At 34.2% G+C, this 20520-nt stretch overlaps 6 protein-coding genes across 6 annotated transcripts; 1 reads left to right on the plus strand and 5 right to left on the minus strand.

Annotated features, from left to right (window-relative positions):
- LOC104758537 (tobamovirus multiplication protein 3-like) lies at positions 29 to 1943 on the minus strand. Its single transcript, XM_019239041.1, has 7 exons — positions 1854 to 1943; positions 1673 to 1744; positions 1515 to 1587; positions 1359 to 1404; positions 1049 to 1112; positions 896 to 949; positions 29 to 780 (listed from the first exon to the last, which is right to left on the minus strand). Exons 1-7 carry the CDS (start codon positions 1941 to 1943, stop codon positions 682 to 684), a joined length of 498 nt encoding a protein of 165 aa, XP_019094586.1. The 3' UTR covers positions 29 to 681.
- On the minus strand, positions 3309 to 4297 carry LOC104758536 (protein PLANT CADMIUM RESISTANCE 8). Its single transcript, XM_010481421.1, has 4 exons — positions 4068 to 4297; positions 3892 to 3963; positions 3590 to 3802; positions 3309 to 3502 (listed from the first exon to the last, which is right to left on the minus strand). The coding sequence occupies exons 1-4, from the start codon at positions 4264 to 4266 to the stop codon at positions 3420 to 3422; spliced, it is 567 nt and encodes a 188-aa protein (XP_010479723.1). The 5' UTR covers positions 4267 to 4297; the 3' UTR covers positions 3309 to 3419.
- Positions 6488 to 7888, minus strand: LOC104759973 (glutathione S-transferase T3-like). Its single transcript, XM_010482835.1, has 2 exons — positions 7884 to 7888; positions 6488 to 7211 (listed from the first exon to the last, which is right to left on the minus strand). Exons 1-2 carry the CDS (start codon positions 7886 to 7888, stop codon positions 6488 to 6490), a joined length of 729 nt encoding a protein of 242 aa, XP_010481137.1.
- Positions 14834 to 15924, minus strand: LOC104758539 (protein CURVATURE THYLAKOID 1C, chloroplastic). The gene is made up of 5 exons (XM_010481424.2): positions 15620 to 15924; positions 15443 to 15529; positions 15295 to 15357; positions 15159 to 15196; positions 14834 to 15075 (listed from the first exon to the last, which is right to left on the minus strand). Exons 1-5 carry the CDS (start codon positions 15851 to 15853, stop codon positions 15021 to 15023), a joined length of 477 nt encoding a protein of 158 aa, XP_010479726.1. The 5' UTR covers positions 15854 to 15924; the 3' UTR covers positions 14834 to 15020.
- LOC104758542 (photosystem I reaction center subunit VI-2, chloroplastic) lies at positions 16099 to 16912 on the plus strand. Its single transcript, XM_010481429.2, has 3 exons — positions 16099 to 16281; positions 16381 to 16507; positions 16587 to 16912. The coding sequence occupies exons 1-3, from the start codon at positions 16151 to 16153 to the stop codon at positions 16764 to 16766; spliced, it is 438 nt and encodes a 145-aa protein (XP_010479731.1). The 5' UTR covers positions 16099 to 16150; the 3' UTR covers positions 16767 to 16912.
- On the minus strand, positions 16991 to 19262 carry LOC104758541 (rop guanine nucleotide exchange factor 11). Its single transcript, XM_010481427.2, has 6 exons — positions 18803 to 19262; positions 18581 to 18697; positions 18257 to 18486; positions 17905 to 18168; positions 17493 to 17813; positions 16991 to 17400 (listed from the first exon to the last, which is right to left on the minus strand). The coding sequence occupies exons 1-6, from the start codon at positions 19104 to 19106 to the stop codon at positions 17008 to 17010; spliced, it is 1629 nt and encodes a 542-aa protein (XP_010479729.1). The 5' UTR covers positions 19107 to 19262; the 3' UTR covers positions 16991 to 17007.

Raw genomic sequence — 20520 nt, forward strand, 5'->3', positions numbered from 1 at the left:
TTTTTTTTTTCTCTTTTGATTTTTTTTCTCACTCTTGTTTTTTTTTTCTCACTCTATTTTTTTTCTCACTCTCAAAATTTTTTTTGTTACTCTCGATTTCTTTCTTGCTAATGCTCTTGCTTGTGGTGTGAATGAAATAAGAAAGGAAGGTGTGGTATATATAGAGAAATTTGGCGACTGAAAAACGACTGTAAAACGACTCTGATGTGACTCAAACTAACAGTCGCAACAAAACAAAGCTTACCAACCCCACAAACGAAAAAAACGTGTTTCTTTTTGGCCGACATGTTTGCGACTCACCTCAATAGTCGCTTAGTAGTCGCCAAATATCCGACTAACTAATTTAGTCGTATTTTAGTAGCCAAATTAACGACTCGCCGCAGTAGTCACCATGTAGTCGCCAATTTAGCTACTGTTTGCTGACAAAATTACTTTCTTGTCTTTCAGTCGTAAAATAGTCGCTAATTAACGACTACTGAACCAACTATTCATTTCAGTCCGTAAATAATGACTAATTTACGACTAAGTTTTAGCAGTTGTAAAGTAGTAGTTAAACAGTCGGTATATAGTCACTAAATTTGGCGACTACGAGTTTAGTCGCCAATCGTAGTCGTAAATTGCCTGTTTTCTTGTAGTGATTGGTTCGATATGTATCAGACTATTCATGAACAGATTCTATGATTAGTTTAAGAGAGAGCTTACCACGTAATATATGAGATTAAGGATAGGATGATCCATCACATCAAGGTTTGCTCCCTCATAGAAAGCAGCAACACACATCTAAACCATATTAAATGACAAAACCTTTGGTTAGTTGTTCATTCTAAAAGTAAACAAGAAGGTCAGGAGCGATAGATATCAATATAAACATGTGTTTGTGTGTGTGTGTCTTTACCATGATACATCGGATGAGGAAACACGTAAAGCATATGGTTGTCACAAAACCAACCTACCATACATAAGATAAAAAGAGCTGAAAGAGTCAAGAAGCGTCATATAGTAAAATTTGATTGGTTACACTGTGATTTTGCACAATTTAATGTTGCACCTCTTTCATCTTTTTTCTACGCCCTTTAGATTCTATTGGAAACCGATGCAACATTAGGAAAAGCCTGCCAGAAGATAGACATACAAGTACAAAAATTCAAGCTCCAATATAATGCATGATCATATTAAATGGTACACAAATTTACTCGGCTATAGCGCCAAGAGAATCTAGTCTATGCATCAGAGGGGAACAAGAATACACGCAAAATGACTCGTTCCTCAATGGTGACTCGTGGCCACACAATTTCATATGTGATATGTGATATGTAAAATGTCAAATGTAGTACATATTCAAGTGGCGACAGATTTACCTTCCACCATAAAGTAAAAATCCAAGGGCGACTAACAATGAAGCACCTACGATTATATTCACAAGAGAGTTGAGACAAGTAAAGTACTAATGTACTATATAGCAAGACAAATATAGTGTAACCATTCCTGAGTGAAATTGGATGGAAGCAGATTACCTGCTAAGAACATCTTAGATATGATAACCATAAATCCAACAGGCTTCCACAACAAAACCAACCAAAGAGATATCTGAAAGTTATACAACAAAATTACATTTTGAATTTCACAAACTTCTTTTAGATTGCACTAACAAAATTGTATATATTAAATTTACCTGAACTACATATACAATTGCATTAATCGTGAAGAACCTTGACTTTAGTCCATCAGTGGGTAACGAACGCGCCTATCCAGTCAAAGAGTATGGAGTAAACATTGGAACCAAAGAAGGAAAAAGAGTACCCTTACCAAAAAAAAAAAATGAAGGAAAAAGAGTAATAAGATTCAGAATTTACGTCATGGTAAATTCCAGCCCAGAAGAGAATCAGAACAGCATAGGTTGTCAAGAAACCAAGACTTGGAATATCAAGCAAGATATGTTGCATAATCTACAAGATAACAATCAAAGTTATACAAATTTAGAAAGGCTGACATAAAAAGTTTGTAGTGTTTAAATTGGTTTTTTGGATCTTATATTTTTTTGAAGTTTATACCAATTTTTAGATGAAAAAATGAAAAGCTAAAATTAAATATTAATTTAAAAAATACAAGCATTCAAGACAGCCTTAAACTACAATGATGATGAAGACGATCCTTCACCTGTGAAAGCATGTTCCACACATTCCGCCTGAAGACAAACACCACAGCCCTAACTGCGAGATACAACACGATGAGCAAAATCAATTGACACACAACAATAAAATCTATGAAAACACACAGAAATTAAATCACAATTCACAGCTAGCACCAACCTCCGCCCACCACGGAATTGAGAAAGAGAAAGACCTTTTGTGTCGTCCAGACATAATCTGGAACTCGCAATTGTAATCTCACAAGTTGAATCTGACAAGCCAAAACATTAGTTCATAGTTTCAAAGATGTTCAGGAACGAGAAATAAAAACTCAAGAAAGCACGTTGTAGTACCACAAAGCTGATGGAAACGAGTCCGTAAAGAATAGCGAGGACATAGAAGATCTGATCCTGCCAAATGGGCGAATCATTCACATCCGACCACCAATTCGAAGAATACGTTATCATCTCCGACACGTGTTGGTTAATCTCTACGTCGTCTATGGAGACAAACGTTTCAGTTTAATTTCTTCTGATGATTAATCTAGCTCTCGATGATGTTTTTGTTTTAATCACCTTTTCTTCGTAATATACTGATATTATTTTGTTATTTTCCTGATCGGCAATAACAAGAACAAATATTAAGAACGGTCGTGTCGGAGACGTGAGAGATTGAGGAAAATAATATCTTATTCTATATAGTTTTGACTTGGTTTCAAAGCTAATGACTTGGTGTTGTACTTTGGTTACCTCAAAATTTACCGCGGTTGAAAAGTTGAAGGAAATGAAAGAAGCGAGATTGACTCATGGGGAACATTGGAAAATTACAGCGGTTTAAAACGGTGTCTCGAGTTATTGTCGTTGAAACATTTTGGGGAATGATTTGTAGTATTATGGAAGTGATCATGACCTTTGAATATTGCAATAGAGTTGACCATATTAGATTGGTGTAGAGACTGAATACAGGTTTACTTAGCCTTTTCTACATAGTCCAAACTTGTGTTTACTTAGAAATTTTTAGATATACCGATGTAGACATGTAGTAATATTTTTACGATGTAATTATCGAATTCATTTCGCTAACACAAATCAAATAAACTCTTTATTGCTATTAAGAAAACACAGATGGAATTATTTTATATGATAGCTACCACAAAAAAAAATTAAAAGAGAAAAAAAAAACATAATAAATCTCACACTTGCATTGCAAATTTTAATATAGCACACTTGCATTGTACAACGGTCCGCAAATAATGTGTAACAAATATGAAGGTCAACAAAAACCAAATGTTTACTTAGACATATATTGATTGGTAGGAGCAAAAGTTGGTGCTTCACTCTGATATTGTCCTTGAGCAAGTATCCCATTCCAACCTACAATTATAAATACTTATAATTAAATTAAATTCTTGGACTATAAACATATTTGACTTGAATCTGAGTTTTTGAGTTAGCAAGTACCTAGAGAAGGATCAAGATTCCTAATCTTGAGCTCTCTGTATTCTTGACAAAGAGCGCAACAAGAGCATAGGACATGACTGGCACAATCTGAATATGGAGCTTCCACGAGATTAAATTTTCTCCTCATCTTTTCCCTATACTTTGATCCCATCACCCACTGTGAGCACAAAACCGGCATCATCAACAGGTACATGAAACTTCCAAGAGGACAAGCTGCATAAACAACTCAATATGAGCTACATAAAAATCGAATTAATGAAGATTTCTGAATCTGATTTCAAATTGTGTAAACCAGAACATACTCATCTCTCCTTCATCCACGACTTCTGCTATTTGACCGAATGTCACACAAGGTGAGATTAATGTCATAGCGGCTGCACAAAGTTTCAAAGATTAGTGTGAGTCCATTAATTGTGTATCTTTTGAAAGAAATATAAATATCTAAAAACTTGTATAAGAGTGTATATGAATACAATACCATTGGTTTGGTCTTCATGACAATCAAACAAACCAGTGCTCCATGGCCTCCCAACAGATAAGTTAACATTAGCTTGATGATACTTTGGCGGCGCGAATTGACTCACGGGAACTCCGGTTTGCTGGTTGGGTGTACCGGTTTGCTGAAGCGGTATACCGTTGTTTGGATTCTCCTCTGATGGAGTAGTGACACGACCCATTGGTTGATATGTTAAAGTGTAGCAAGCTAGTTTTGACGTGAAGCGTTGATTTATATAGGAGAATTTGAGAAGGAGAAGCTATTTTCTAATTTCTTTAGCCGTTAAATTAATCAAATAATATTCAATAAAAAAATTGAGTTTTTCTTATTTGATAAAACGACGAAGAAACTTTCTATGTATGTCGAAAAGAAAGAAGAAATTTTGAATGACGTAGTTCACATTTAAGTTTTGACTTTTCAACGGTCGATATATTAAAAGTCAATGGATTATACTGTGTAAAGGTCCCAATCAAAGTCAACGCCCCGAACCTATCCTTTTGATATTCATTTACTAAAACAAGTTGCGAGCAACACCAAATTAATTAGATTCGTTTAGTTTACTCGGTATATAGAAAAATATATTTTGGTACAAGCGGAGTTTTAGATTGATACCAAGTTTTTCTTTTTTTTTTTTTTCTTGTAGAAGAAATAATTATTTTTGTCTATACCCTAAATTTATTCGGCACGTATAAATTCAATTAAAAAAAAATCAATTTTGGTAAGTTCTTTAATTAGATTTATAAAAAAACATGAACAATAATTTAATAAATCATTGATAAAAAGGGATTGACTATTCCTTTCTCTTGTCAACTTCTTTCCTTGTAATTTCAGCAATGACGTTTAATCAATAATTATAGAGTACATCCAAATTGTATATAGAAAACTTTCAGTACCTATTCTATGCATCTTCACAAATAAATAGACTAAGATATAAGATATACCTATTTTATGAAAACTTTTACTTGAATCATATTACAATGATGCCATTATTACTCATTTTTATTTTAGTAGGTTAAATTTGATTCTCAGAATTTAATACTATAACAAAGATTGTATAAGATATTGTCTACATATCATTGTGCGGGTGATTTCCTACATGATTATAAGAAATTTTACATCACCTACATGACTCTACAAGTCTATAAAAGAGCAAACCCAATGCACATACTCATTTGAGTGTCTCTATCTTTTAATAATATTAAAGATCACTTAAATTTTTCACATCCTTGCTTTTAATTTTTGTCCTCCCATTAGTCATCCTTAGGTGTCTAATTTTTTTTTACTAAAAAAATGTTAAAAGTATATTTTATAATGTTATACATGTTAGCAGAGCCGGCGCAAAACATTAATGGGCAGCAAGCCTAATATTTTATAACTACTTTTAAAAGCAAAAAAAATTGATATGTTATTAGAAAATAGAGGTGTTGGGATTCGAACCCTGGTACAAGGGATAAAAAATCAACTATTTTTACCATCAGACTAAGAGGACTTCATAGGAAAAAGGCCGATTAATGACTAGATATTGGTTGACGGCCGCAAGCACCTGCTTGCTCTGCTTGTAGTCCTGGCCGGCTTTGCATGTTAGTTATATAATTTATGCAATATTAGGAAAATAAAACTAGTAGTAGAATATATTTATTAAAAAAACAAATATAATACATTAAAAACTTTAAAACATATATTACAATCCTAAAAAAAACCACAAACTTAAAACTGAATACAATAATAAAAAAAAAAAACATAGAATGATAGAAACATATGAAAGCATTATGAATAACATAATTAACATATGTCTAATATTGAGTTGTACCAAATTTTTGCCAGATATGTTCAACCAAATCAGCTTTAAGCCGTCGATGTTTCGTTGTATCACGAACTTGATTCCAAGCGCCCATCACATCGTCGAGATTGTTAATCCTATCTGTAGAATATGTTAGATCGACATGTGAAGTCCGGCTTCCTTCTCTTTAATAGAATTCTGCTGTATTGTACAGGCTGTATCCATCTCGTTCATCTTCTACTATCATATTGTGCAATATGATACATGCTCGCATTATCTTTCCTATTTTTGCCTTATCCAAAAAAAGTGCAGGATTTTTAACAATCGCAAAACGAGCTTGCAAGACTCCAAAAACACGTTCGACATCATTTTGGGCAGCTTCTTGACATCTTGCAAATAATGATGCTTTCGGGTCTTGTGGAAGTGAAGTTGATTGGATGAATGTTGCCCGTTTCGGATATATACCATCAGTGAGGTAGTAAGCCATATTGTAATGTCGTCAATTGACAAAGTAATCTACTCTCGGAGCTCGACCTTCTAAGAAGTCATCAAAAACTGGTGAACGATCAAGAACATTGCTATCATTTAAAGTACCTGGAGGACCAAAAAATGCATGTCAAATCTAGAGATCTTGCGATGCCACAGCCTCTAAAACGATTGTAGGTTTTCCAGATCCACGAGAATACTGTCCTTTCCAAGCTGTTGGACAATTCTTCCATTCCCAATGCATACAATTGTCCAACAGCTTGGAGGAATATGTGCCACTCACATCAAGCTTTGTTCTTTTGGAGTTTTCAGGTCCTTTCAAAGCATTCGAAGAACACCACTTCTGCTCATGGCGAAGAAGCCTCCAAGCATGCTCTAGAGAGAACTTCACTTTGTGATCATTGATGTACAACTCGTTTGCCATTTGGAGAACATCATCTTCTGACTGGCCACTGGTTCTCCGACTCGAAGCTTGGTTGTACCATCCTACAAACTTGTTGACAGTCTCATTTATTTTTTTCCACCTCTGCTTACATTGACTGACCCCTCTCTTTGGTTTACCCACTACTGCTTCACTCTCTCCATAGTAGAATGCAATTCGCTCCCAAAAGGAACCACCCTTTTGCCCATTGCCCACGACTGGATCTTTGCTAGTGTTTAACCAACCACTGATCAAGACAATATCTTCCTGGACAGTCCATCGGATTCTAGCTTCCCTTGTATTTTCATCTACCTCTTTAACATCACTAAATTGTGTACTAAACTGAGGGATAGGTGATGAGCTTATTTGAATAGGTGAAGAGCCTATTGGATAGGTGATGAGCTTGTTTGGATAGGAGGAGAAAAAGATGGAAGAGATTCTGGATTATTCACCCCAACTTGGCTAGTCAAGAGGTCTATAAAGTTTATAGAAAAAGAATTCATACCCTAAAGTCTATGAAAGAAGGAGAGAAGAAGAATTGGCTTGGGGATAGAGAACCATAGAAGCGACATAAATAGCAAATCTCCGAGACCATTTATGAGATGAAGGAGAAGGAAGAGTTTGGTAGTTGGGTTTATTGTAAAGCTTTAAGGTTAGGTTTACAAATGTTTTTTGTGTTTAAGTGTTACACCTCCCAAGCATTTAGTAAGTGCTTAACTACCAAGCATTTAGTAAGTTCTTAACTACCAAGTATTGAGAACTAATTCACAATAAGTGTTTAACTACCAAGCATTGAGAACTCATTCACAATAAGTGCTTAACTACCAAGCAGTGAGAACTACCAAGCATTGAGAATTAAAAAAGCTTTTTAACGTTACCTTTTGTGAGAAGCAGCGATGAAAGCAAAGATGTATATATCTCTGTGTATTACGTGCTTTCCATGGCATAATGTGTATGCTCTGTTTCAAATATGCATATAAGAAGAAAGACATCGTTAATCATCATCATCTCCAACAAGAAAAACAAAATTCAAGCACACAATGAGAATAAATAACAATCTTTACCAACTAACTTATTTGGTCTCTCTAATTGTTCAAAAAGAGACATGTACCTCATTAGCCACGTTGTAGAGAGCTTCGTATAAACCAATCCAAACTAGTATGGTTGCTAAAGTTGGTAAGGAACCTAACATAAAACAACAAGAATGTGCACAACATCAGCAAAATTTAGTAAGCAAAAACTGGAATACAAAACTCATAACTTCTAGAGAAGTACCTGCCAATGGATTAACACCAGCTTGTTTATACAAGCGTGATGTCTCTAGTTGTATTCTCTCCTATATATCCAAAAAACAGAATAAACTGTCAAAGTCAGACTCAATCATCAACAAGTAGTAACTCAGATTCAAGCCAAAGAAAAAATTTCACCTGATTGCCTGCGTAACGTTGTTGAATCGCTTTAATCTTGGGTTGAAGATTTTGCATCACAAGTGTTGATTCAACCTTAAGCCAAAGATTCCAAAATCCATCAAACAATGCTCTCAAATCCAATAAATCCAATAAATATCAGAAAGCAAATTCAATGAATCTAAAGACCTCACTGTAAAACAACGCTAATTCCACAAACATTTATTGCTCAGAGAAGATCGAATTCAAACGAAACAAGAATATTTATAAAATATCAAACAACCCTATCGAGAATCCCAAACCCTAAAATTGAAACATATTGCGAATACTTTTTCTAATTTGGCAGCAGTGAGGGCTCTCTTGTATTCCACAGCCTTCTCCATAGGTCGAAGACTTGGATCAAATCGAAGAAGAAGAAGAAGACGAGACAAGATCTCTTTCTCGAGTTTATTCAGCAACGATCTCGATAACATCTCAGGAAGAAGAAGACGACGAGGCGAGATCATTGTTTCTGGAAAACGATCAAAGGTTCGATGGTTTTGATGTCATCGTCTCACACCTATTCGTCGTGTTTCATCTTTCGATTGTATCGAAAGAAAGAGAGAGAGAAGCGAAGGAAAGGAAGAAAAGATTAAAAAAAAAACAAAAACAAAACGTAACCAATAAACTAATGACACGTGTCATGTTTCTGAGGATCAAAAATTGTCTCGGCAGAGACCTGTGTCTCTGATATATTAAGATTAAAATTTTTTTTTTTTTTGTTATATTAGTAAACAAATCAAAGACATACCCATAGTATGTGCAATGGGATTGCTCTAACATAATCAAATTTGGACAGGGTTTTAATAGTCTAGTTGTCTTGGATCCTAGTCCCGGCCTTAAACAGTCACAAAACAAGGAAACTAGCAATATTTAAAAAAATTAGTACCATAATTGGTTAAGCTTAACCGCATTAGACTTGAAGAAATTGTATCAAACAGATTTATTCAAAAGAACATAAATGGAGAAGGCCATCAAGATCAAAAGGTAAGATTATTGAAGCTAACATCGAAATGAGATAGAAAGCTTGAGATCTTTCGGGGAACGTTGGGGTTAAAAATAGTCTGATCATTAGCTTTCGTGTACACGACAGTATGGCGTGAGCCATGATGTCTCAGTCTCGTTTTGGTGGTAGGGTTCTGACGATGAACAGGCCCTGAGAAACCGGTAATATCTCTACCAACTGTAATTAAGCAACAAGATTAGGTTATCAAGGTTTGCTCCCTCGTAGAAAGCAGCAACACACATCTAAACCATAAATGACAAAACCTTTGGTTAGTTGTTCATTCTAAAAGTAAACAAGAAGGTCAGGAGTGACAGATATCAATATAAACATGTGTGTGTGTGTGTGTGTCTTTACCATGATACATCGGATGAGGAAACACGCAAATCATATCGTTGTCACAAAACCAACCTACCATACATAAGATAAAAAGAGCTGAAAGAGTCAAGAAGCGTCATATAGTAAAATTTGATTAGTTACACTGTGATTTTGCACAATTTATTGTTGCACCTCTTTCATCTTTCTTCTACGCCCTTTAGATTCTATTAACCAAAGGTTTTGTCATTTAATATGGGTTAAATTACAATTTGAATTTTCACAAACTTCTTTTAGATTTCACAAACAAAATTATAGTATATATCAAATATACCTGAACAACATATACAATTGCATTAATTGTGAAGAAGCTTGACGTAAGACCATCAGTCTTTATTTGTTTGTTCACCGCGGCACAAAATCGAAATCATGAAGAAGCTAGAATAACTCAGAAAGAGAGTGGCGTCTAGCAGTAAGGAACGCAACTATATAATAAGTTGAATCAATTACACAATTGAGACTTTTTTCTTATATTCTTATGGGTTTAGGACTAATTGTCCGAACTCACAGAATTAGGCATTTTAATATTAATAAAATGATGAAATTGTCCTTGTAAACAATTCTCTCTATTTCACGATTGTTTCTCTACCGCCTGACAACTGCCGTGAATGGTCAAATCCGATTATCTTCCTCTTTCTCAGTAGTTTCTTAATTTGATTCATGAAAACTAAAGAGGAATTTTGATTGGTTTAGTGTTTATGATTTGAAACCCTTGGGTTCACTAGAGAGTATCCCCTTAGGGTTTAGCTTTCTTCATGCAAAAGAAAATAGAGATTTAGAAAGGTTTTGTGTTTAATGGATCAGAAAAGCCATGATTTTGGATTTATTGGATCAGAGAAGCCATAGTTTTGGTTGAAAGAGGTTTTGTGTTTTGGAGGCCAAATAATTGGTGTTGGAAGTGGCGGAGATGGTGGTGTTGATGGGAAGGTGAGAAGCCATGATTTTGGTCAGAAGAAGAAACGACGATTTTGATCTGCAGCAGAAAAAAAATTGTTGTTGTTGTGTCGTGAAGAGAAGGAAGGAGAAGACATAGATGGGCAAAACTAAAATTTTATCTAAACCAAAAATACTTATATTTGAGCGTAAAAGATTTGGTCCAACAAAGGCTCAAATCAATAAATATCCTATAATAAGTTTGTAGTGTTTAAATTGGTTTTTGAGGGGATGAGTTTAGTATTGATTTAGAAATTAATCATTTTGTATTTAGAAAAGGTATTCTTGAAAATGGACCAAAAGAGAAAGTATTTTTGTAAGGAACACAACTATTCAGTAAAAGAGTGTGGAATTATAAATATCAGAATAAAAGAAGGAAAAAGAATAATAAGATTGAGAATTTACCTCATGGTAAAGTAATGCCCAAAAGAGAATCACAAAACCATAGGTTTTCAAGAAACCAAGACTTGGAATATCAAGCAAGATAAGTTGCATAATCTACAAGATAACCATCAAAGTTTTGCAAATTTAAAAAGGCTAACATATATAATAAGTTGAATCAATTACACAATTAAGACTTTTTCTCAAATTCTTATGGGTTTAGGACTAATTGTCTGAACTCACAGAATTAGGCATTTTAAAATTTATAAAAAGACGAAATTTTCCTTGTAAACAATTCTCTCTATTTCACGATTGTTTCTCTCTCGCTTGCCAACCGCCGTGAATGATCCGTGAATGGTCAAATCCGATTATCTTCCTCCTTCTCATTAGTTTCTTAATTTGATTCATAAAAATCGAAGAGGAATTTTGATTGGTTTAGTGTTTATGATTTGAAACCCTTGGGTTCACTAGATAGCATTCCCTTAGGGTTTAACTTTCTTCATGAACAAAAAATAGAGATTGAAAGAGGTTTTGTGTTTATTGGATCAGAGAAGCCATAGTTTTGGTTGAAAAAGGTTTTGTGTTTTGGAGGCCAAAACAGTAAAACCTCTATAAATTAATAATGCTGGGACCAACACATTTTATTAATTTATAGTGATATTAATTTATCTATTGAAACTAGGACTTTATCAAGGTTCTACTTATGCATTGAATGTATGAGAATATGCAAACAGAGACATAAGCAGAGATGATGATGAATAGGATGCAAGGTGTTTCAATACCCTTATGATGTTGTAGCATAAAGGATGTCAATCCATAAAGAGTGTGATATGTAAGCATTCAAGATGTGATCAATGCATTCAAGTTAAGCCAAATATCAAGTTGATTTGTTTCTAACGACCTAATGACAATAATGAAAAGCAATGAAGTAAGGCAACTTAAGACAATACTAATGCTGAATTAAACTGTAGAACAAGTGCAATAAACAATACTAAGCAGAATTGACTAATAAGTAGAAGAAAAGAAGAACAGAACAATGCATAAACAAGAAAGTAAACTGGAGCTCGACCTAGCACTCGGTTGAGTGCATGGTCGAGTGGGTGGTCGAGTTGACAAGCGAATGAACAGAACCGAAACAGAGCATCAACAATACAGAGCAGGACGAAAGTAAAGCATACAACTAACGATTAAACAGGGTTCCAACAGGTAAATCAATAGATAAGGAAGGTCCTAAGGATGGATTCATGGGCTGGATTCAAGCTATGATTATCTAGAACTGGTCAACAAACCTCAATCAAACATGAGCTACCTCTAGACAATGATCTTCTAATACAAGTTAATCCAATCTCTTGGCAATAACAATCAAGCTAAGATACTCCCAATCTAGCTCTCACTAGCAAATATCATATAAAAGCAGGCATTAAACAACATATCATTATAGTCAAAAATCAACAAAACATATAATCTCTTAGCATGCTTCATGATAATCTCTAGATCTAGCCTTATCTAACAACTTAGACACTGGTGTGATGCTAAGATGATTAAGATCTAACCTTACCTTCTCAGATATAAGATTAGCATAGAGAATATCTAGCCTAGAAGAGATCTATAACAAACAAGCTTGACCAATCTAAACAACCATAACCATTATCCAGCCTAACCCATCCTGAAGATCTAACCAAACTACTAAGAATCACAAAACATGATGAAAAAAATCATAAACCCAGAAATTAATGAAACTTGCATGATTAGAAATATAAGACAAATATCTACAATATTGAAGAAGAAATCAAACTCAGATTCTCAATACTCAGAAAGTTATGGAACCAACAAGTATGAAAAATCTAGAGAAAAAGTGATAAAAAGTGGATTATGATGATGAAAACAAAAAGCTAAAAATCCCAAAAAAGTAAAAACTAGGTTTTGGTGGCTACAAGATATTATTTCTGACTCTCTCTGACTTGTTGGTGGCCATAAGGTACATTAAGTATATATAGGAAGGAATGAAAGCTCTAAATCTGCTAGCAGACAAAATAGAGAGGCGGCTGGAAGTGCTCGACCATGCTCGGTCGAGTGGCATGGTCGAGTGGCTTCTTCTTCTGTTTCTTTCACTGGTCGAGTCTTCGATCTGGGATGATATCTGGTCAGTAAAACAGGTATAACTCTTGAACGACAGCTGCGATTGACCTGATACCACCGGCATTGGAAAGATAACTCGATTTCCTACAACTCTCATGAAGACGTCTGAAGCTAAATCGCAACGAAAGATCTTCATTCGAATGGATCTTTGAGAAGCTCATTATGAATCCGACCATATACTCGACCGTGTGCCTGCTCGAGTGGTATGGTCAAGTGCCTTCTTTTCCCTTCCTAATACTTCCAATCCTCTTGTTTAGCTCCAGAAATAACAGCAAGTATTTCCTTACCCTTTTAGAGCTCCATAACACTTAATAATACTTCCAAATGCACAAATATATGCAATGCATGATTCTAAACATCTTAAGTGCATATTTGGACATAAATGGCTATAAAACCTAAGGAATGACTTCTATATGATGCAAAACATGAGCTAATCAAGGCCACAAATATGGTAATATATAGTGCCATCATCTATAAATTAATAATTATTATTTTATAGTGTAAATTAATAATTATTAATTTATAGATATATTTTTAATTGTTTAAATTTTTAAAAATTATAAATTGAGACGATTTTAGCAAAACAAAATTAAACTTTCGGATATTGTAAATTTTATGGTTTAGGAATTTAAATTGTAATATTTATAATACATTATTGACAATAAATTACAAATACTATAGACAAATTGACTTATACACATGACATACATAAATACAAATTTATGAATAATAATATCAATTCTCCTATTTTAATAATCTGTCAAATTATCAAATTGTAATTGATGCATATCTAAAAATTGAAAACTTTAAAATTTAACTATTTTTATGATATGTTATAAAATATTTTAGAGATATCATTATAGTTTAAAAATACAACATTACAATTGTTCTATAGAAATGAGATTTAGGAGAAACATACATTATTATATCAGTATGTATATATATTTATATATATATTATATGATTATTAATTTATAATATTATTGGGACCATATTTTATATGGAGATTTCAAAAAAGTTATTATCTTATTATCTTATCGAATTTTTTAAATTTTTACACTGTCCCGACTTGGGACCAGCAAAATTTATTAATTTATAGTGTTTATTAGTTTATAGATTACTGTAATTAGTGTTGGAAGTGGCGGAGATGGTGGTGTTGATGGGAAGGTGAGAAGCCATGATTTTGGTCAGAAGAAGAAACGACGATGTTGATCTGCGGCAGAAAAAAAAATTATTGTTGTTGTATTGTGAAGAGAAGGAAGGAGAAGACACATATGGGCAAAACTGAAATTTTATCTAAACCAAAAATACCTATATTTGATCAATAAATATCCCATAATAAGTTTGTATTGTTTAAACTGATTTTTGAGGGGATAGAGTTTAGTATTAATTTAGAAATTAATCATTTTGTATTAAGAAAAGGTATTCTTGAAAATGGACCACAAGAGAAAATATTTTTGTAAAATGGTATAGACAAAAGGTATTTTTGCAAATTTTCCAAATTTTTTTAATTAAGTTTACATTTTGACTTGAATTTCATCTCTATTACGTACTTTGTTATGTAGGATGTAAATCACCTATGTAAACAATGTTCACTAACTCATTTGAGCTAAAAAGTTAGTTGACAAAAAGAAAAGTTTTATAAAGACCGTATCAACTGAAACTTTTTCACTATTTGATCATTCAATCTTTTATCCTTTAATTATTCTATGAAATTGAAAACTGTATTCAACTGAAATCTTTCCCCTATTTGATCATTCAATCTTCCATTCATGCTAAAACATCTTTTTAGTGTCCGATCTTGATCTCTTATATATATATGAATATGATTGATTTGCTCACAACCAAAACCCACAAAACAGTATTTACATGTTTCAAACACATGAAATTATTGGACTAGAAACAACAACCCTGTCATGTTTACAAACTTGCAAACAAATCATCTTCCAAAGATGAAGATCACACCACGTTTTTACTTGCCAAGTACATCCGCTACTGATTTCTTGACAATTTTGGAGAGCTCCTCTCTGAAACATGAGCAGAGAAAAAAAGGTTTAAAGAATAAAACTTACATTCAATTTCATAACCGCATTTCAAAACAAATACTTACCTATCCGGTTTGAACAAGAGATATCGATATGTGAACCACTGCAAATAACGCAAAACAAAAAAAAATGTATCAAAAGCTAGAAGTATCATATAACCCATTAATACTTCTTGATGAAATCAAGACTTATATTACTTACCGTAGAGAACAAGATACCAACTAGTTCGAACCCGGTCGAGATAACAGGCAATTTGTCGATTGCCTAATGAAACAAAAAAAGAACAAGTTTGTGTGAAAAATCTCACAACTTTAACAACACAAAGTTTTAAGTCTTTTTAGAACTATACCGTGATGAGGTTTAGTGATGCCCAGAGAGCTACAATAGCAGAAAAGGTCAAACCAATAAGACCTAACCGATCTTCAGAGTTATCCCACTGAAACAATTCACAATTCCCAAATCAAAACTAAAGGCATATATATGTGTAATTTAAGAACAGAGCAATTTAGGTGTTTTAGGGACTTACACCATTCTGAATTGAACTCAAGACGTCGAGATCAGTAGATGATTCTGAGCTTTCTCCACTAGCTTTCACCATAAGTGCTATGCTAATGCTACTATGGTTTCGAGTTAGAGGAGATGGAGAAAGATCAATCGTACCTCGACTTAGACAAAACGGGAGTTTCTGATTCGATGTGAGATTGGATTTTCTCTGTGCGAATGACAACGGCGAAGGCAAAGTTGCAGAAATCGAAGCCATTTTTTGTAATATGAACAAATAAAAAAACAGAGCAATAAAAATTGAAACTTTAGAGATTTGGAGACAATGACGATGAAATTTTTTTGGTTATGGGATTAAGAGATAGCCTTATCTTTGTATAATCCACGTGGCATGTCCTAAGTGGCATACCAAATCTCAGAGATGAAAACCCAACTCGCCACGTGTCTTAACGAGATCCATCAAATGAGTGAAGTTAGATTCTCCGACTATACAAATTACATCAGATCCACTCACTCACTTTGGTAACAAACGATCAACAAAGAGAGAGAGAGAGACATGGCGTCTTTTGCAACCGTCGCCGCCATACAACCCTCCGCCGCCGTGAAAGGACTCGGAGGCAGCTCTCTCGCCGGATCTAAGCTCTTCGTCAAGCCTTCTCGCCTGAGCTTTAAACCCAAATCCACCAGGTAAAAGTTATAAAGCTTTGAAACTTGGAATCTTGGATTGAGATTGATGAGGATTGGTTTTTTTAAAAAGGATGTTACTTTGTGGGGGTTTTTGTATAGAGCTGGTGCTGTGGTGGCTAAGTATGGAGACAAAAGTGTTTACTTTGATTTAGAAGATTTGGGCAACACAACAGGACAATGGGATGTCTATGGATCTGATGCTCCTTCTCCTTACAACCCACTTCAGGTCTTTTTTAAAAACTCTTAATCCTTAGAAATCTATATGCTTCTTCAAATTATGAGACTTTTTGATTGCTTGCTTGCAGAGCAAGTTCTTTGAGACATTTGCTGCTCCTTTCACAAAGAGAGGTTTGCTTCTCAAGTTTTTGATTCTTGGAGGAGGCTCTTTGCTTACCTACGTCAGTGCCAACTCGACCGGCGATGTTCTTCCGATTAAGAGAAGTCCTCAAGAGAAGCCTAAGCTGGGTCCTCGCGGCAAGCTTTAAATTTAGCTTTCTAAATCCTTCAAAAACAGTCAGAAACTTTCTTCCCAATTCTGTGAACAATGATTTATGTACATTGTGTTATTGTTAATGCTTTGTAATCTAGTTATGATGAATCAATGAATTTGCATTTCAAGTCTGCTGCAATACAATGGTGCTTTGGAATCATTTCAGATTGAAAATGCAAGAAACAAAACCTACTTTTACAAGAAAAGAAAAAAAGAAAGAAACCGATATTTTTATTTCAGGAGTATCGCGCGGTAGGACTCCTCATAGTTCCAAGAGATTCAAGATAAGAACTCTTCTTGTTGTTGTTTGTCATGATACCTGTGACTTTCGAAAACAACGGTTTCTCTCCTCCAAAATAGCTTTCTTTCTTCGGTTCGTTGTTTTTGTTATTACCCCATTGCATAACATCAGAAAGTGTTCCTGAAGCTATATCCTCTGAGAAACTTAGTCTTTCATCCTTAGGTTTCTCGTTCTCTTTCACAATATATCTGTTCTTAGAAGGTGCATTATTTGTAGGTTCTTGAGTTAGCTGATCAGCGTAAAGCACGTCTTCTATTCTCGACATCACCGTGTGAGCCAAACTCTCAAGCACTCTCGAGTAACTCTCCAATATCGCAAGTCCTACGTCCTGCAACAACCAAACACCTAATTTTCTTGAGACCAAAAAGAAAACACAACCAAAAAAAAATGTATATGTGGAAGTTTGGAGCTTTTATTTACTCTGTTGAATTGAATCTTGCTGATATCGAGTGAGGATTGTGAGATTCCAGGAAACCCTTGTTTCAATAGGAGCAAGATTGTTTCAGCTCTTTCTTCAAACTGTTCTCTTTTCTCAATACTCACTGTTGATCCCCAAGGTGACTTTGTGTCCTTCTGCACCATTTTCCTCTTCCATATCACAATCGATGCTTCGATTCTGTTCTTTAGATCAAGAATCTTGTGCTCAGATGATAAATCCATTTCAATTAGGAACTGATCTGCATCAAACATCTCTAATGTTATCATTCTGTATATCACATCTCCCAAGCTAGCTCTCCCATTCTGTTCTCATCAGCAATACACAAAAACATCATATAAGGACCAGACCATAACATATTCTTGATGAATGTTTATGTTTTTTTTATTAAATAACCTTAGGAAGTGACTCAAGGTAGCTTTCAGGAATCTCCATTTCAGACAAAACTTGAGCGTTTATGGCCATTGCAGCTTTAAGGACTTGATTCACACATTCCTTCTGGCTCTGTAGAAACCTTCTTGATATCTCAGAGAGGCCGTTGGGTGGGACTTTAACCGCCGGTAACCACCATTTCTCATCATTCCTTGAATCAGAAGAATCAGGAGAATCTTTTTTGACATAATAAAACTCATCCTGATCCTTGAATTTATCAAGACAATCCTGCAAGAGTATGATATATAAATGTGAGATTAATATAATATACAGACTATGATTAGTATACTTGTGCTGTTGTTGTTGTTGTTCTTACGAGGAGCATTGCATCGAGTTTCTTAAGTGCAGGGATGTTACAGAGAAGATCTGTTCTTTGTCTTGTTGACATGACTTCCATTGAAGTTCCATCTTTGTTGGTTTGTTGTGTTGGAGCGAATTCAACTATATGATCAGCCACAGAGATAAGCCATCCAATTTCTCTTTTCCAACGTGCTTTTCTGTCCGCCGCCATTGGCTCTAAACGCCGTTGTTCTCCAAACGCAGACGCTGCAACAACAACAGAAATTACAGAACTTTACATCAAACTCATGAAAACAAAACAACTTCCATGAAACTGAAAGATTTAGGAACAAGAACTAACCTGCGAGATTTGTAATGGCGTTAGATAAAGCCAACGCCGACGAAACACCTTTTCCTCCTCCTGACATATCTTCTCCAAGAAGCAATTTCGAAAATTTCTCTTTCATTTGCTCCAAGGCTGCAATAACAAATAACATAATCTTTGATTTTTGCCCTAACTTATAGTCCAAAAAACAGGGTTTAACTTGCAACACAAGAAACCTAGAAGATATAATGATTTTACCTGCTTGTAATTGTGCCTCCATGGATTCGGCTGAAGGGACTCTCGGAAGCTTGTCGCTCCGGTTAGGGGTTACACCGCCTAGAGGCAAAGACGGTCGGTCAACGCTACTATTCATCCCAGGTTGACTCCTAAACATCATCTTGTCATAATCACCATCTTCCAAATTATCCGAACCATCCATCCTCATTGCACAATCTGAGCTCAAGCTTTTAACATGTCTAGGAGCTGAGTTTTCGTTCATGTTCTTGAAATGATACAATCTTGATTTGTAGCTCTCATGTTCTTGGTCCATTGCTTTTACCATTTACTAATCAAAACAATTTAAAAAATGAAAAGATTTATGTGTGTTTTGGAATCTCTTTTTTTTTAATTATCTTTTGTCTTCTCTTCGTGTAATAAAGAGGAGTTTTAGGAGATTTTGGAGAAGAAAACAAGACAAACTTAATTAACCAAAAAACCGGTGTTTGATTATTCAGACTTAGCAAATACAGAACACCATTATTTGACTTCTGTTAATAATGGTTTTTAGTTTAACCTTGATTATTTTAGTATCTATTTATGATTCGTTGTCCATAACCATAAACAAGTGAAAATGTGGTCAGATTGTTTAATTAGGGAGAAATAGAGAATTTTTTTTTTTTAATTTTCTTGGAATGTTTTTACTATTTATAAATGGATACTTGGTGGAATGTGGGCTGCACGTTACTAGAAATTTGTATTTCTCCACACACACACAAATTAAAACAAATCATTAAGGAGGACATGTTACTACGTACCCTTATCTGTAATCATTGTTCTTTATTTCTTGTTGTATTTTTTCTTCTTAAAGAACTCTGTTTCTCTACTAAATTAAGGATTATATATGTGATAGTATTTTCCACAACTTTGGCCCTTCTCTGAATTTCTATCAAACGAATTAAAAAAAAATCAAAGGAATTAAAAAAAAAAATTAATCAAATTATGGTAATGATGGATTAGTCTATTAACTTCTCAATTGAGGATGGATTATTTAGTCCTTTTTTACTTTGTTGCATTCCAAAAATATAATATATATAGAAAAATTCTTGTGCATTACACTTTTATTGATCACAAAAGCAAACAAATGTAACAAATGAAAGATCTCACATCATTGAATCAACTTCCACTCTTGGGTCTATCTACAGACTTAGAATTCAAACAAAGCTAAGATCTTACAAATTTGATTTTCATAGAAACAAAAGGAGGAAAAAAACATCCCCATGGTTATTATTAGGGTTGTGTAATTAATTAAGGAGTAGAAGCTCCTTTAAAGATGAGGAACTTAAGTTTCTCCAATTGAAAATAGATAAAAGTCCCTTGAGAATGTGTGAAGAAACAACCAAAATTTGATCCCACCACACATTGCCATCCACTCCCATATATCTCATNCAATTTAAAAAATGAAAAGATTTATGTGTGTTTTGGAATCTCTTTTTTTTTAATTATCTTTTGTCTTCTCTTCGTGTAATAAAGAGGAGTTTTAGGAGATTTTGGAGAAGAAAACAAGACAAACTTAATTAACCAAAAAACCGGTGTTTGATTATTCAGACTTAGCAAATACAGAACACCATTATTTGACTTCTGTTAATAATGGTTTTTAGTTTAACCTTGATTATTTTAGTATCTATTTATGATTCGTTGTCCATAACCATAAACAAGTGAAAATGTGGTCAGATTGTTTAATTAGGGAGAAATAGAGA

The sequence above is a fragment of the Camelina sativa genome, chromosome 17 (genome assembly GCF_000633955.1).
Source record: "Camelina sativa cultivar DH55 chromosome 17, Cs, whole genome shotgun sequence".
In the NCBI taxonomy this organism is placed as follows: Eukaryota; Viridiplantae; Streptophyta; class Magnoliopsida; order Brassicales; family Brassicaceae; genus Camelina; species Camelina sativa.

Excerpts from the sequence above, each read along its gene's own strand:
- LOC104758537 (XM_019239041.1), bottom strand. The coding sequence starts at position 1,943 with ATGCAACATATCTTGCTTGATATTCCAAGTCTTGGTTTCTTGACAACC. Across the intron at positions 1,745-1,853 it reads GGGCTGGAATTTACCATGAC|GCGCGTTCGTTACCCACTGA; the intron begins GTAAATTCTGAA and ends TTGACTGGATAG. Across the intron at positions 1,405-1,514 it reads ATCTAAGATGTTCTTAGCAG|GTGCTTCATTGTTAGTCGCC; the intron begins GTAATCTGCTTC and ends ATATAATCGTAG.
- LOC104758536 (XM_010481421.1), bottom strand. The coding sequence starts at position 4,266 with ATGGGTCGTGTCACTACTCCATCAGAGGAGAATCCAAACAACGGTATA. Across the intron at positions 3,803-3,891 it reads CGTGGATGAAGGAGAGATGA|CTTGTCCTCTTGGAAGTTTC; the intron begins GTATGTTCTGGT and ends TTGTTTATGCAG. Across the intron at positions 3,503-3,589 it reads GAATCTTGATCCTTCTCTAG|GTTGGAATGGGATACTTGCT; the intron begins GTACTTGCTAAC and ends TTATAATTGTAG.
- LOC104758539 (XM_010481424.2), bottom strand. The coding sequence starts at position 15,853 with ATGGCTTCGATTTCTGCAACTTTGCCTTCGCCGTTGTCATTCGCACAG. Across the intron at positions 15,358-15,442 it reads CATCACTAAACCTCATCACG|GCAATCGACAAATTGCCTGT; the intron begins GTATAGTTCTAA and ends TTGTTTCATTAG. Across the intron at positions 15,076-15,158 it reads CTCTTGTTCAAACCGGATAG|AGAGGAGCTCTCCAAAATTG; the intron begins GTAAGTATTTGT and ends CTCATGTTTCAG.
- LOC104758542 (XM_010481429.2), top strand. The coding sequence starts at position 16,151 with ATGGCGTCTTTTGCAACCGTCGCCGCCATACAACCCTCCGCCGCCGTG. Across the intron at positions 16,282-16,380 it reads TTTAAACCCAAATCCACCAG|AGCTGGTGCTGTGGTGGCTA; the intron begins GTAAAAGTTATA and ends GTTTTTGTATAG. Across the intron at positions 16,508-16,586 it reads CTCCTTACAACCCACTTCAG|AGCAAGTTCTTTGAGACATT; the intron begins GTCTTTTTTAAA and ends GCTTGCTTGCAG.
- LOC104758541 (XM_010481427.2), bottom strand. The coding sequence starts at position 19,106 with ATGGTAAAAGCAATGGACCAAGAACATGAGAGCTACAAATCAAGATTG. Across the intron at positions 18,698-18,802 it reads GGAGGCACAATTACAAGCAG|CCTTGGAGCAAATGAAAGAG; the intron begins GTAAAATCATTA and ends TTGTTATTGCAG. Across the intron at positions 18,487-18,580 it reads CGCCATTACAAATCTCGCAG|CGTCTGCGTTTGGAGAACAA; the intron begins GTTAGTTCTTGT and ends TTGTTGTTGCAG.